The sequence below is a fragment of the Oryctolagus cuniculus genome, chromosome 1 (genome assembly GCF_051225735.1).
Source record: "Oryctolagus cuniculus isolate XC-2025 breed Fujian yellow rabbit chromosome 1, ASM5122573v1, whole genome shotgun sequence".
In the NCBI taxonomy this organism is placed as follows: domain Eukaryota; kingdom Metazoa; phylum Chordata; class Mammalia; order Lagomorpha; family Leporidae; genus Oryctolagus; species Oryctolagus cuniculus.
In genome coordinates this window covers 123,808,544-123,824,554 of record NC_142867.1, presented here as the reverse complement: position 1 = coordinate 123,824,554, position 16,011 = coordinate 123,808,544, and the positions used below count along the sequence as shown (strand labels likewise).

The following is a 16,011-nucleotide window of genomic DNA, read 5'->3' as shown; positions in this document are numbered from 1 at the left end:
AACTCATGGTTGGGGGTGGTGTGCAACACCCTGTGCGTGTGTATGCCTGAAATTCACTTTGGCCCTTATCCACCTCTCGTTTTCCCTGCTCCCTGAGCTAGGGGAGTAAGCGAGGGGGGTGGATTTTCATACCCCAGTGAACTGAGGCCTATTGGAGGCCTCTCAGCTGGGTAGGCCACCTGGGACCTGTGATGGAGGCAAGACAGTACCAGCCCAGGGAGGGGAGGTGCAGTGCAGGTCCCCTGCGTGGCGACACTCAACCTGTCTCTAGGACACGCTCTGGGCGCGTGCTTGTATGTGCACTGCACTCTGGGACAGGTGTGTGCACACGTGTGAGCAGGAGTGCGCGTGGGCTTCAAGAGCTGCCCCATGGAATCTGTCATCTGGGCTGCCCAGAATGCAGGATCAGGTCCTGTGCAGAGTTTGGAAGCCCAGACGTGTGGAGTTTCTGGGAAAGGTTATTACAGTTGCAGTCTTCCTGGTATTTCGTACTCTGATCTCTAATAGATTCAACTTGTCAGCCTCCTTCCCTTTCTCTACCCACTCTCACCTTCAGCGAACACAGACACGGCCATAACCAGTCTGTCCACCCCCAGGGGGATGTGGGTGACCAGATAGGTGAGCATGTCTACGATGCCCGAGACTGCAAAGAACAGGTACATGGTGCTGTGCTGCCAGTTCATCAGCTTCACCCACTGCTTTTCATTGTAGAGGTGCAGGTGCGGCCCATCTGGAACAAACTGCTCGGCCAGGATCCCTGCGGGAAAACCAGAGCGGAAATGAGAGTGGCTGTGAGACAAACCGGAGACAGCCAGCAGTTACCAAAAGCCACTGCAGCCTACAATAAGGGGGTCCCTGAGTGAGCTCTGCAGACACCTGGCTGTTGTTCCTTTTAGAGGGTTGGGCACGGGGGAAGAAATAGCAGAAACACAGCCACACACAAGGTGCCCAGGAGTTTTGCCCAGCAGCAACAGAGATGAGGGACATTGGACACCTGTAAAGTGGGCATGGGAAGAGATCCCTGAAAGCAGCAGTTGGGTTGAAAATAGAACTGGAGCAGACGCTCTGGTGATGGAGAGCCCTGCACTCTTGGGGGTGTGTCTGTCGGAGCAGACTCCCAGGGAGAGTCTCTCTTTGGCCCAGAGTGAACCCTGTGAGCCCTGGGCGCTGCCTCCATTTTTTTTTTTTTTTTTTTTTTTTTTTTAAGATTTGTTCAATGGAGAGGCAAAGTTACAGAGAGGGAGAGATGGAGAGAGGTCTTCCATCTGCTGATTCACTCCCCAAATGGCCACAACAGCTGAAGCTGGACTGATCCAAAGCCAGGAGCCAGGAGCTTCTTCCAGGTCTCCTATGAGGGTGCAGGGGCCCAAGGACTTCGGGCCATCTTCCCACTGCTTTCCCAGGCCACAGCAGAGAGCTGGATTGAAAGTGGAGCAGCCGGGATTTGAACCAGTGTTCATATGGAATGCTGGCGCTTTGGGCAGAGACTTTACCTGCTAGGCCACAGCGCTGGCTCCATGAGTATCATTTTCACACAGCCAAGGGCCCAAACAGAAGATCTGTAGCTTTAGTTACATGGGTGCTGTCCTTACCAGTTAAACCACGTGCCCCTGTCACTGCTCAGCTCCAGAAAGAGCTGACCAGGCCAGCAAAGGGAGGGAAGCACTGCTTTGCTCCAAGAGAAGCCACTGTCGGCGTTTCCTTCCCTCCCGAGAAACTGAGCCAAAAATGACAGGGGCAGCGTGTACCTGCAGCGTAAGAGCCCTCCTGACCCATGAAGTGCGAATTACTGCGGCCCCGGCTTTCGGTACAACGCACCAGAGTACAGAAAAGTTCCTCTCTCACCCCTCTGGTGGCTCTTTCCAGTCTCTTCCTGCCTGACTTCCAGCAGAATCCCCCTGCTCTAAAACAGCCGTGAGAGTTGAGGGTGGCAGCCGTGCCTGTGAGCTGGGTGTTACCTACTACTCTGAGACTTCAGAGAGAAAGGCAGCTGGGAGTGGGGAAGGAAGAAGATTTTTCTTTAAACTCCATTTGGTACCTTCCTGGGATGTGTGTCCATGAACCTGGTCTATTTGAATTCATTCTTGGGGCCAGCACTGTGGTGTGGCGGGCAAAGCCACCATCTGCAGTGCTGGCATCACATATGGGCGTGGGTGGGAGTCCCGGCTGCTTCACTTCCCATCCAGCTCTCTGCTGTGGCCTGGGAAAGCAGTAGAAGATGGCCCAAGTCCTTGGGCCCCTGCGGCCGCATGGGAGACTCAGAAGAAGCTCCTGGCTCCTGGCTTCAGATCGGTGCAGCCCTTGCTGTTGCAGCCAACTGGGGAGTGAACCAGCAGATGGAAGACCTCTCCTTCTTTGTGTAACTCTGACTTTCAAATAAATAAATCTTTTAAAAAATTGTTCCTTTTTTTCTATTTTTATGTTATTCCTTTCTCATCTGGGATGTATCTGTTCCTAAGACTTTCGATACCTCCATCCCTCTGAGGCAAAGCATTTGGTTGATTTGGGAGTTTCTCATAGTGCACTCTGATGTCAGGTGCTGTTAACTGTCAGTACTATTAAGCTCAGCCCACAGTGGATGTTAGCATAGAACAGCCTAGTGGCCACCTGGACGCCCTTGTCCTGGTATCTCTGCTAGTGGAAACATCTACGCAGGTGCTTTTAGAAAGTTTGTGAGAAAATGGAATTAAAAGATAAGTTTATTTTGCTGTAAAAAAAAACATGTAGAAATCCATGCATAGTTTTTTCAGAATATGATCTATGCCACCTGTGATGCAGGGTGTAGGCATCCCATGTAAGCACTCGTCCAAACCCCATCGTGGAGACTTGGATGGAGTTCCAGGCTGCTGGCTCCAGCCTGGCTCAGCCCTGGCAGTTGTGGGCATCTGGGGAGTGAGCCAGCGGATGAAAGATCTCGGTCTTTCTCTTTTCTTCTGTAATTCTACCTTTCAAATAAATAAGCATTTTAAACAAACCGAAGAATATGCATTTTTCATGAACTTTTTTTTTTCTTTTGTGTCCTCAGCTTCTCTGGATTGAAATTGCCTCCTATTTTTTTAAAAATTGTTTTTATTAAGATGCATTTATTTGAAAGACAGAACAACAGAGAGAGAGAGAGAGAGTTTCCATCAACTAGCCCATGCCTTCCTTATATAAATGACTACAGCATGCGGGGCTGGGCCAGGCCAAATCCAGGAACCAGGAACTTCACCCTGCTCTCCCATGCGGGTGGCAGGGGCCAAGGTGCTTGGGCCATCTGCTGTCTTCCCAGGGGCATCAGCAGACAGCCGGACGGAAGTGGAGCATCCTGGATTCCAACTGACACTCCTATGTGGGATGCCACTGTCGCAAGTGACAGCTTAAACTATTGTGCCACAAAACACTGGCCCCGTGAGCTTCTGAAAACACTTTATGTGCGTTGAGTTCAATTTTTTTTTTTGGGGGGGGGGATCAAACTAAACGTCATGCTCCTCTGGACAAAACGATCCCTGCTCTTACCAATGACAGAAAACAATGTCCTGACCGCGGCTTCGATGATCTCCAGGCGCTGATAGTGGAGGCTAAGCCTGCTCTTCTTCCCCTTCTGGTGGAAGTACTTGAGTGGGAACTTCACGGACCACCACAGCCCCACTATCAGGAAGAAGCTGCCGGGAAGAGCGTGGCCCTTGAAGTTCGCCATCGGTATTCTGGGGCACCTGGAAAATAAGGCGGCAACTGTCAGGTGGCTGAACGAAGGCAGCTGAGATGTGTGTTTTGGCAGGAAACCCGCTACGTGCCCGAGGATTCCAGATCACAAGCCACCCTGCGAAGGGCCAGCCCTCATCAGGAAAGTGGGACGCGAGGTCACCGTGTGCCCTTCTGGAAGGCCAGGCACAGGTGGAGGGAGTGCCACTGGCCTCACGGCTTTAAGTGAGGGTAAAATGAAACATGGGAGAGGGAAGAGGAGTTAGATATAACACTTATTGAGGTCAATGTCAAGAAACCTTCCTAACACATCAAAGGAAAACTAGAAAAGCATTCGATTACATAGCAGCATTGTTTGTTTGTTTTAGATTTTCTTGTTAATTTGAAAGGCAGAGAGTTACAGAGAGAGAGACAGAGACACAGAGAGAGAGTCTTTCATCCGCTGGTTCACTCCCCAGATGGCCGCAATGGTCCAAGCTGCGCTGATCCAAAGCCAGGAGCCAGGAGCTTCTTCTGGGTCTCCCACGTGGGTGCAGGGACCCAAAGACTTGGGCCATCTTCTACTGCTTTCCCAGGCCACAGCAGAGAGCTGGATGGGAAGCGGAACAGCTGGGACTTGAACTGGCGCCCATATGGGATGCCAGCACTTCAGGCTTTACCCGCTATGCCACAGTGCCAGCCCCTACATAGCATTTTTTAAAATATGAAATCAACAAAAAGCAAACAAAAATCATAAAAATGCAGCAGCTTTATGGTAAATTGCTACTACATTAGAATGCTTGAACACATTAATAAGACCATAAAAGAATGGGCAAAAGACATGAATGGATGATCCGCCAAATAACACCAACTGATAATAAGCCCCTGTCATCGGAGATGTACAAATGAAAGCACAATACCAGTTTTCATCTTATTTGAAAAATGAGCTTTTGGTGTGGCATTTCTGGTACAAATGAGCATGGGTCATATGATTCAAATTTTGTAGCCATCAAAGAATTATGCAAATATCAACTTATTCCAAAAGAATATTTCAGGCATGGTTTGCTTTTATCCCATTTATAGTAGCATGAGATGCTGGAATCAAACTTAGGAGTGTTAACTAGGATTTATTCAGAAGAGAAATGAGCATTTTCCCCTGGGGTCTGAGTGCTGACCTAAAGACTATGGAGGGTGGAGCCAGTGTTGAGGCAACACGGGTAAAGCCACTACCTGTGACACCAGAATCCCTTCTGAATGCCAGTTCAAGTCCCGGCCGCTCCACTTCCAGTCCGGTTCTCTGCTAATGCGCCCAGTCAAGCAGCAGAAGATGGCCCAAGTACTTGAACCTGAGGTCCAGGCAGAGACTTGCTTCAGGAACAGACCCACCCACAGCCTGCCTTGCACTAGAGATGTACGTGATGCAGCCAATGGGCTAGGCTTGCCTGGAACTCTGGGGCTGTAGTCCCCATCTCTGTGTGTCCAGAAGGCAGGACCTGGGGCCAAAGAAAATTATTCTGAAGCCTTAAGATCTGGGTTGTTTGCCCTGTGGTGTTTTGGACTGACTGGGGGCCGATCAGTCCATTCTTCTTGCTTCTTCAACATTTTGAAATAGCATTGTCTTTTCTGTGCTTGGCTGGCCACAGGATCTGGCCAGCAACTACATTTCTCCAGTTTCATAGGCTCACGGCTGGAGGAAAATTTGCCTCAGGCTGAATCATGGCTTGAATCTCACCCTTATCTGACTTGGATGAGACTTGGGACATTGACTTAAAGTTGATGCTGCAATGAGTTCAGGCTCTTGGGGATTATGGGAGTGGAATGAATATAGTTCATATGTGATAAGGGACATGAGTTTTGGGGGGCCAGGGGTGGAGTGCTGGAGTGTGAAGGTGTCCCCTCCAAAATTTAGGTGTTGCAATTGTGATAGTGTTAAGAGGGGGCCCTTTTAAGATGGGATCAGGCCACTGGGGCTCCTCCTTTTTGAATGACACTAAGTGCCCTTATAAAGGGGCCCTTCTGTCTTCAGCCACGTGAGGACGCAGCCCTCACTGGACAGCAGGCACCTGTACCTTGATTGTGGACTTCAAAGGCTCTGTAACTGTGAGAAATGAATTTTTGTTCTTTATAAATTAACCAGTCAACAGTATTCTGTTAGAGAAGTAAAAACAGATCAAGACAGTGACCTAGAGGGCCTGTCTAATGGGGCAGTGGGTTAAGTTGCCACCTGCAATGCTGGCATCCCATAGGAGTACTGGTTCGAGTCCTGGCTGCTCCACTTTCAATCCAGCTCTCTGCTAATGCTCCTGAGAAGGCAGCTTATGATGGCCCAGCACTTGGGCCCCTGTCGTGTGGGAGACCCAGGTGAGTTCCAGGCTCCTCCTTCAATCTGGTCCAGCCTTGGCTATTGTGGCTCTTTGGGGAGTGAACCAGCAGATGGAAGATTTATCTCTCTCTCTCTTTCTCTCTCACTTTCTTGCTCTCTTTCCTTTCTCTCTGTAACTCCACCTTTCAAATGAGTAAGTAATAATAAAAAGAACACATATCAAAACACATAGCAGGGGCCAGCGCTGTGGCGCAGCGGGTTAATGCCCTGGCCTGAAGCGCCTGCATCCCATATCAGCACCGGTTCGAGACCCAGCTGCTCCACTTCTGATCCAGCTCTCTGCTATGGCCTGGGAAAGCAGTAGAAGATGGCCCAAGTCCTTGGGCCCCTGCACCCACATGGGAGACCTGGAATAAGCTCCTGGCTCCTGGCTTCAGATCAGCTCAGCTTTGGCCATTGTGGCCATTTGGGGAATGAACCAGAGGATAAAAGACTCTCTCTCTCTCTCTCTCTCTCTCTCTCTCTCTCTCATGCTCTACCACTCTATGTAACTCTGTCTTTCAAATAAATAAAATAAATCTTAAAAAAAAAAAAAAACACATAGCAGTTTTTCCTCAAAGAAACTTTTTATTTAAGGAATACAAACTTCATGCATTTCATAAGTACAACTTTAGGAATATAGTGATTCTTCCTATCACACTCGCCCTCCCACCCACACTCCCACCCCTCCTCCTCCTCTCTCTCCCATTCCCAGTCCTATTCTTCACCAAGATTCATTTTCAATTAACTTTATACGCAGAAGACCAACTCTATACTAGGTAAAGATTTCAACAATTTGCACACACACACACACAAAGCCTGTTCAACAGTTGAGACAAGGGCTGTTCATATCTTCTGCTGAATATACTAAAATGAAATAAATCTTTGAGACCAAGTTTTACGGTTAACTCTCATAATACAACTCACTGAGGACACAGGTCCTACATGGGAGTTACTGCACAGTGACTCCTGTTGTTAACTTAACAATTAACACTCTTATGTGTGATGTCAGTGACTACCCGAGGCTCTTGACGTGAGCTGCCAAGGCTCTGGAAGCCTTTTGAATCCACAATCTCCGTCAGCATTTAGACAAAGCGTAAGCAAAGTGGAAGGTCTCTTCTCCCTTCAGAGAAAAGTACCTCCTTGGCTGGCACCGTGGCTCAGTAGGCTAATCCTCTGCCTTGCGGCGCCGACACACCGGGTTCTAGTCCCGGTCGGGGCGCCGGATTCTGTCCCGGTTGCCCCTCTTCCAGGCCAGCTCTCTGCTGTGGCCTGGGAGTGCAGTGGAGGATGGCCCAAGTGCTTGGGCCCTGCACCCCATGGGAGACCAGGAGAAGCACCTGGCTCCTGGCTTCGGATCAGCGCGGTGCGCCGGCCGTGGCGGCCATTGGAGGGTGAACAACGGCAAAAAGGAAGACCTTTCTCTCTGTCTCTCTCTCTCTCACTGTCCACTCTGCCTGTCAAAAAAAAAAAAAAAAAAAAAGTACCTCCTTCTTTGATGACCACTTCTTTCCACTGGGGTCTCACCCACAGAGATCTTCATATAGGACATTTATTTATTTATTTATTTATTTTGCCACAGTGTCTTGGCTTTTCATGTCTACCAGTTTATTTAAAAGCAAAACAAAACAGGGACCTAGAAGAGACAAGAACCCACACTATACATAGCCTTTTTCAGCCGTGGCCATTTGCATACATAATCCTAGTTGCCTTTTGCACACTGCCATTTGCTTGCTTATCAATGTCAAGTGTTATTTATCAACTTCCTGGAGCTCTCTTAACGACCTCTCCCTCCCCTGCACCCCTCCATTCTCACAATCATCGCATTATGCTCATGAAGTCTTCAGTGTCATAATTACGGCTCGGTACGTCCAAAGTCCATACCAGGGCAATCAGGCTTTTTATGACCCAGTCCTGGGCTATCTCTTCGATCTCACCCAGCACTCATCCCCTGCCACCCCGGGTCCCTCAGTTGGGTCCGATTCCTTCGTGTGTCAGGATCCTGCGTGATCTACTCTTTCTAGAACAGTGGCCTCATCGAGAGCCGGCAAATCTTCTCCTTTGCTTTATTCCAGTCTCTGCTCAAATGTCTCTTTCGTTCTTGGCTATTCAATGAAAAGTAGCAGACCTACAGCACTGTTCAATCCATGTATCCTTGCAAATTCTCCTTCAAGTGTGATCGCTGCCTGATGTTATCGACCCCCCCACCTTTTTTTTTTTTTTTTTTTTTTTTTGTTAAACATCTATCTCCATCCACGGAAAAGTAAGCCCCGTGGAAGGAGGAATTTCATCTGTTTCATTATTACAGTCATCACAGTGCTTACAGTGGGGTCAGGCACATGGTGTGTGCTTAGCAAACATTTATATAATGAGTGAATTCTGATCCCAGCAGTGTACCTTGGGTTATGTTTTCTTCAACACTGTTTTTTGTTCTGGAGTTCAAAGCTGTCTTGTGTTTCTTTTGTTTCATTTCCCATACACCCATCATTATGTTTGTCTATATGAGACCTAACAGATCTGTCCAATGTCTACCAAATTAAATTCCAGACGTGCTAGCATCAGACTACGTTGTCAGTTCTATTTTCTTCCTAGGGTCCTCTCTTCCAGAACTTTCTAGCCACCTGTTATAAACGGAGCTGACCGGCTCTCTGTCCTCATGGAGCTCTCAGCACTGCCTTCCAAGTTCTTTGCTTTTTTCCTGTTTTGGATTCCCTCGTTCCTGAATGCCATGTGTTTTTGTTTTCTGTTTTATTCTCAGTAATATACACCTAGTATTTCCTCAAATATGCATAAAAGGGAAAGTCTTTGAGAACAGGCATGGCTTGCAATCTCTCTCTGTTGATTGGAAGGGCTTATGTTAGTCCATTCATAGTAATGTAATTATGTCATTATATTTACATCTGTCATTTTGCTATTTTTTTCTGTGTCCATGCATTTTTCAGCTTTATTGAGGTATATGCGACAAAAATTACATATATTCACGGAGTGCAATGTGATGTTTTGATATATGTATACATCGTAAAATGGTGGCCACAATCAAGTTAAAATATTAATCACTTCACATGGTTAGGTTTTCTTTTTCTTTGTCATCTGAATCCTGCGATGTGCTCTCAGCAGATTTCAAGTACACGGCCCATTGTTCAACTGCAGCCACCGCGCTGTGGGTGAAGTCTCTGGAATTATTTTATTCAGGTTACACCTGCAACGGTGCACCCTCTGACCAACAGACAGCTCTTCCTCTCTCCACTCCCCAAACCTGGTGACCACCCTTCAAAACTGTTTCATTTTTTGTTTTTGTTTTTTTTTTTAGGTTCCTCACATAGATAACTCAGTATTTATCTTTCTGTGTCTGGCTTATTTCACTTAGCAATAGTGTCCTCCGGGTTTATCTGTGTTGTTGCAAATGGCAGGATTTCCTTCTTTTCAAAGGCTGAATGCCATATTGTACTAGTATACCACGTTTTCTTTATCCATTCGTCTGTTGCCGTATGTTGGCTGTTATGAGCAATGCTGCAGCGAACGTGGGCATGCAGATGGCTCTTTGAATATACTGATTTTTATTTCCTTTGACTAAGTGTCTAGCAGTGGGGTTGCTGCATTATATGGTAATTCTATTTTAAATATCTTGAGGAACCTACACACTGTTTTTTGTAATGGCTGTACCAATTCACATTTTCCCCAACAGTGTATAAAGGTGCCTTTTCCCCCACATCTATACCAACACTCGTTAGCTTCTGACATTTTGATGACAGCCCTCCTAACAGATGTGAGGTGCTTTCTCATTTTGACTTGCATTTGCATTTTCCTGATGCTTAGTGATGTTGAGCACCTTTTTATATATCTGTTGTCTAGTTTGTATATTTTTGGAGTGAAGTATATTCAGGTCCTTTGTGTGTTTTATTTAGAATTTTATATGTTATTATTTGTGCGTTATATGGAAAGCAGAGAGAGAGAGAGAGAGATAGAGAGAGAGAGAGAGAAAAGAGAAATCTTCCATCTACTGAATGCCTGCAGTAGCTGAGCTGGGCCAGGCCAAGACCGGGAGCCTGGAATTCAATCTCAGTGTGGGGGCAGCCATCCTCTGTTGCTTCCCCGGGTGCACATTAGCAGGAAGCTGGAATTGAGGTAGAGCTGGGACTTGAACCCAGGTATGCGGGATGCGGAAGTCCCAAGCGGTGTCTTTTTTTTTTTTTTTTTAATAATACTCGATAAAGAGTAACCATTTTTCGAGGCACCTTTCTCTGAAGGGAGGAGAGAACTTCCACTTTGACTATGACCTTGTCTAAATATGATCAGAGTCAGTGAACTCAAAAGGCTTCCATAGCCTTGGCAACTCATGACTAGAGCCTAGGGAGATTACTGAAGCCATAAACGAGAGTGTCAATTTGTTAAATCAACAACAGGAGTCACTGTGCACTTACTCCTCATGTAGGATATCTGTCCTTAATGTGCTGTACATTGAGATTTAATGCTATAACGAGTACTCAAACAGTATTTTTCACTTTGTGTTTCTATGTGGGTACAAACTGTTGAAATCTTTACTTAATACATACTAAACCGATCTTCTGTATATAAAGAGAATTGAAAATGAATCTTGATGTGAATGGAAGGGGAGAGGGAGCAGGAAAGGGGAGGGTTGTGGGTGGGAGGGAAGTTGTGGGAAGGGAAGCCATTGTAATCCATAAGCTGTACTTTGGAAATTTATATTCATTAAATAAAAGTTAAAAAAAAAAAGAGTAACCTTTTTTCCTTCATTTTATTTGAATAGGGGAGAGAGAGAGAGAGAGAGAGAGAGAGAGAGAGAATCTTCCATCCACTGGTTCACTCTCCAGGAGGTCTGGGCCAGGCCGAGCCAGGAACTGACTGGGATCGCCGTCCATTTCCCCCACATTAGTGGCAGGGACCCAAGAACTTCACCTGCTGCCTTGCAGTGTGCGTACCCCATAGGATTCTGGAACTGGAAGTGGAGCTGGGACTGGAGCTCAGGCATTCTAATATGGGATGAGAGCTTCCCCTGCAGAGGTTTCAGCACTGCACCAAATGCCTGCCCCTCCATGGTTTTAAATAATGGTATTTGGTATTTTCGCTATTCAGTTGGACTATTCCATATATATATATATATATTTTTTTTTTTGACAGGCAGAGTGGACAGTGAGAGAGAGAGAGAGACAGAGAGAAAGGTCTTCCTTTGCCATTGGTTCACCCTCCAATGGCCGCCGCAGCCAGCACGCTGTGGCCGGCACACCACGCTGATCCGATGGCAGGAGCCAGGTACTTCTCCTGGTCTCCCATGGGGTGCAGGGCCCAAGCACTTGGGCCATCCTCCACTGCACTCCCTGGCCACAGCAGAGAGCTAGCCTGGAAGAGGGGCAACCGGGACAGAATTCGGCGCCCCGACCGGGACTAGAACCCGGTGTGCCGGCGCCGCAGGGCGGAGGATTAGCCTAGTGAGCTGCGGCACCGGCCCTTATATATCTTATACACTAACTCTGTTACATTTACTTGTGTGGTTTACAAATACTTTATCCCATTCTGTGTGCTTTTTTCATTCTTGATAATTTCCTTTGCTGTGCATAAGCTTTATTTTTTTAAGACTTATTTATTTATTTGAAAAGCAGAGTTACAAAGAGGCAGAAAGAGAGAGAAAGAGAGAAAGAGAGAGAGAGAGAGAGAGAGAGAGGTCTTCCATCCACTGGTTCACTCCCCAAATGGCTGCAATGGCTGGAGCTGGGCCGATCCGACGCCAAGAGCCAGGAGCTTCTTCCGGGTCTCCCACGTGGGTGCAGGGGACCAAGGTTTATCAGCTATGCCACAGCACCAAATTCTGTGCGTAAAGTTTTAAATTTGATGCAACCCCATGTATTTACTTTTGCTTTTATTGCCTGTGCTTTGCTATCATATAAAAAAATCATTGTCAGTACCAATGTCCTGGAGTTTCCCCCCTGTTTTCTCCTAGGAATTTTATGGTTTTAGGTCTTAGATTTAAATCTTTAATCTATTTTGAGTTGATTTTGGTTATGCTGTAAGATAAACATTCATGGGGCAACACTGTAGCATAGGAGGCTAAACCTCCTCCTGCAGTGCCAGCATCTCATATGGTCACCAGTTCACGTCCCGGCTGCTCCTCCTCTGATCCAGCTCTCTGCTATGGCCTGGGAAAGCAGTAGAAGATGGCCCAAGTCCTTGGGCCCCTGCACCCATGTGGGAGACCCAGAAGAAGCTCCTGGCTCCTGGCTTCAGATCAGTGTGCAGCTCCAGCAGTTGCAGCCATTTGGGGAGTAGACCAGCAGATGGAAGCCCTTTCTCTCTGTCTCTCCCTCTCTCTGTCTGTAGCTCTACCTCTCAAATAAATAAATAAAATCTTAAAGAAAATCATTGAAAAAGGCATTCATTTATTCTTTTTTTTTTGGCATGTGAACATCCAGTTTTCTCAACATTGCTTATCAAAGAGATTCTTCTTTCTCCATGAGTGCTCTTGGCACCTTTGTTCAAGACTGGTTGACTCTACATGGGTAGGTTTATTTCTGGGATCTGTATTCTGTGCTGTTGGTCTTTGTGTATATGTTTTTATGACAGTACTGTGCTGTTTTTCACTATAATTTGAAATCAGGAAGTGTGAGATCTTCAGCTTTATTCTTCCTAGTTAAGAGTGATATAGCTATTTGGGGTCTTTGTGGTTCTATCAGGGTTGGGGTACGTCTATCCCGTGGGTCGTACAAATAATTTGATCCACAAAACCATTTGGTTTGGCCCTGCCAAGGCAACCGCAAGCAGGACTCAAAATTTAATAAATTGGGGCTTTGTGCTGTGGCATAGTAGGTAAAGCTGGTTCAAGTTCCGGCTGCTCCACTTCCGAGCCAGCTCTCTGATATGGTCTGGGAAACCAGTAGAGGATGGTTCAAGTCCTTGGGCCCCTGCACCCATGTGGGAGATGTGGAAGAAGCTCCTGGTTCCTGATTTCACATCGGCACAACTCTGGCCATTGTGGCCATTTGGGGAGTAAACCAGTGGATGGAAGACCTCTCTCTTTCTCTCCCTCCCTCCCTCTCTCTCTCTCTGCCTCTTTGTAACTCTGCCTTTCAAATAAATAAAATATTTTTTAAAATTTAATAAATGTATAGCAGGGTAATTTTTTAAAAAGATTATTTATTTGAAATGCAGTTACAGAGAGGCAGAGGCAGGGAGAGAGAGCAAGGTCTTCCATCCACTGGTTCACTCCCAGATGGCTGCAACAGCCGGAACTGCATGGATCCGAAGCCAGGAGCCAGGAGCTTCCTTCGGGTCTCCCACACGGGTGCAGGAGCCCAAGGACTTGGGCCACCCTCTACTGGTTTCCCAGGCCATAGCAGGGAGCTGGATCAGAAGTGGAGCAGCTGAGACTTGAACCAGCACCCGTATGGGATGACAGCACAGCAGGTGGTGGCTTTACCTGCTACGCCACAAAGCCAGCCCCTGTATCTTTTCATGTCTTGTAATTTTTGGTTGAAAACAGCATATTTACAATTTTTATTTACTCATTTTATTTATCTGAAAGACAGACAGAGATAGACAAAGAGAGAGAAAGATAGCGTCTCTTCACTGCTTCACTTCCCAAATACCTGCAACAGTCCAGGGCTGAAGCCAGGACCCTGGACTTCAAGCTGGGTCTGCCTTGAGAGTGGCAGGGATCAAACTACTTGAGCCATCACCTGCTTTGTCAGGGTGTGCATTAGCAGGAAGCTGGAATCAGGAGAGGGGTCAGGACCCACAGGAGATGTGTGCCTCCCAGGTGGTGTCTTAACCAAATGCCCACCCCTGAAAACAAAACATTTTAGATAACTCTAAGTACTTTGCATTCTGTGTTTCCAACAGGTGTACTTTCCCCCTTTTCAGCGACTCCCCTGGGCTACATACAGACTCCTTCCTTCACGTGATGTGCAGGTGCTGATGTGTCTGCTCTGTTTCGTTATTCTTGGTTTTCATTTCTTGCCTTGGCTTCCTAGAGATCACCTGGGCCAAGATTTGCTTCCAGTTCCCTCAATCCATCTGTGTAAGAGAAAGCCAAGTCTCCAGTGCCTTTCACTGCCCGCCAGGCTCTCTCAGGTCTCCCCAGGGGAGTGTGGAGGGTTTAACCTCAACTCTTCTAGGACTCGGATTTCCAGCATCTCCGTGTCACATTCCTCACTGGTCTGCTGCTTGTTCAAAGCAGGATGGAGGCAAGCAAAGCTGTGAGTTCCCCTGCGCATTGCCACAACTGTGGCTGCATATTGAGCAGCAAAGTCAACATTTTTCAATGCCAACTTGGCACTGAGTCTGTTTGTGCGGTAGCAAAAGTGCTGGTTTTCCTGTTCTTCAAAGCCGTTGACTGAGCCAAGGGGGTGACGGAGTGATCGAAGCAAAATGATCACTATTGCCTACTGTTCACTTGTGAAGATAACAGTTTTTTTTTTTTTAAGATTTATTTATTTATTTATTTGAAAGGCAGAGTTACAGAGAGGCAGAGGCAGAAAGCACACATGCGCAGGAGAGGTCTTCCATCCACTGGTTCACTCCCCAAATGGCCTCAACAGCCAGGGCTGGGCCAGGCTGAAGCCAGGAGCCAGGAGCTTCTTCTGGGTCTCCCACATGAGTGCAGGGGCCCAAGCACTTGGGCCATCTTCCACTGCTATCCCAGGCCAAGAGCAGAGAGCTGGATCGGAAGTGGAGCAGCTGGGATTCAAACTGGTGCCCATATGAGATGCCAGCATGGCAGGTGGCAGCTTTACCTGCTATGCCACAGTGCTAGCCCCATAGGTTTTTTTTTTTCCTTAATAATAAGTATTTCTCAATTTGTTATCTGTTTTTGGTCAAGCAGGCTCCTGAAATGATTGGTTTTGAAAACATTATCTAGTTTTCTACATATGGTTTTTGTTCTTTTTTTCCCCAGAAAACAATTGCCAAACTCTTCCTGTTACCATGGCTGGAAGGCCCTCATCTCATTCTTTCTAAGTTCTCTTTAGATCAACATAAAAAAAAAAAAAGAAATCTCAGTTTTTGTTTAATGTTTAACACAGGTCCGGTTCAAGATCAAGCCTGTTGTACTGTTCCCTTTCCTAGCCCAAGGTGCAGAAAAACCAGCTTGGCAAATGTGTGTCAAAACTACACACTGGGTACCTGCTTTTCCTTCTCCCAGCCCTTCCTCGTTTTTCTGAAAAGCAGAACCTGAAATCAAGGCAGAGTCCCTGTCTGCGTTTGCATGCCGGACACCAGTTTATCAAGCCGCACCCTGCCCTTTCGCCTGCTCTAAAGTTGACAACTGAGGCTAGAAGCCCTGCAACACACATGGAAACTGCTTGTAACCTTCCATGTGCTCCACTCAGGCTGACGACCTTGATTTTTTATGAGTGACAGGGATGAGGGAGGTAGATTCCTTTCATTCACAAAGGCACATCATGGTAGAGAGGACGGGTCAGTTTTTGTCAAAGGAGGAAGAAGACAATAAGCAAGTGCAAATAAAACAACAAAAGTTTAAACTCCTAATAATTAGAACAATCCCATTCGAATAGGTAAGCCCCCTAGGAAATCTAGCTGTAAGAAATTATTTAAATTGGGGCCAGTGCTGGCACAGTGGGTTAAGCCACTGCCTGCAGTGCCAGCATCCCATATAGGTGCCTGTTTGAGTCCCAGCTGCTCCACTTCCAATCCAGTTCTCTGCTGTGGCCTGGGAAAGCAGTAGAAGATGTCCCAAGTCCTTGGGCCCCTGCACCCACGTGGGAGACCCGGAAGAAGCTCCTGGCTCCTGGCTTCGGATCCATGCAGCTTCAGCTGTTGCAACCATCTGGGGGAGTGAACCAGTGGATGGAAGACCTCTCTCTCTCTCTCTCTCTGTGTGTGTGTGTGTGTGTGTGTGTAACTCTGACTTTCAAATAAATAAATAAATCTTAAAATAAGAAATTATTTAAATTAAAAAAGTAAAATACATCTGGAGCATTTCAAAGAAGTGTAAAATGTTAAATAAAAAAGTAACC

The 16,011-nt window shown here is 46.8% G+C and overlaps 1 protein-coding gene across 3 annotated transcripts in view; it reads right to left on the bottom strand.

Annotated features, from left to right (window-relative positions):
• TMEM45B (transmembrane protein 45B) overlaps nt 1-16,011 on the bottom strand; it is a 47,910-nt gene that overhangs the window by 3,280 nt on the left and 28,619 nt on the right. For all 3 annotated transcript variants that reach the window (XM_070065549.2, XM_002708356.6, XM_070065544.2), the window contains exons 2-3: nt 3,499-3,695; nt 551-757 (exon numbers count right to left, since the gene is read on the bottom strand). In XM_070065549.2, the coding sequence (XP_069921650.1) occupies nt 551-757; nt 3,499-3,679 (388 nt within the window). In that variant the 5' untranslated portion in view covers nt 3,680-3,695. The remainder of the gene's footprint in view (nt 1-550; nt 758-3,498; nt 3,696-16,011) is intronic.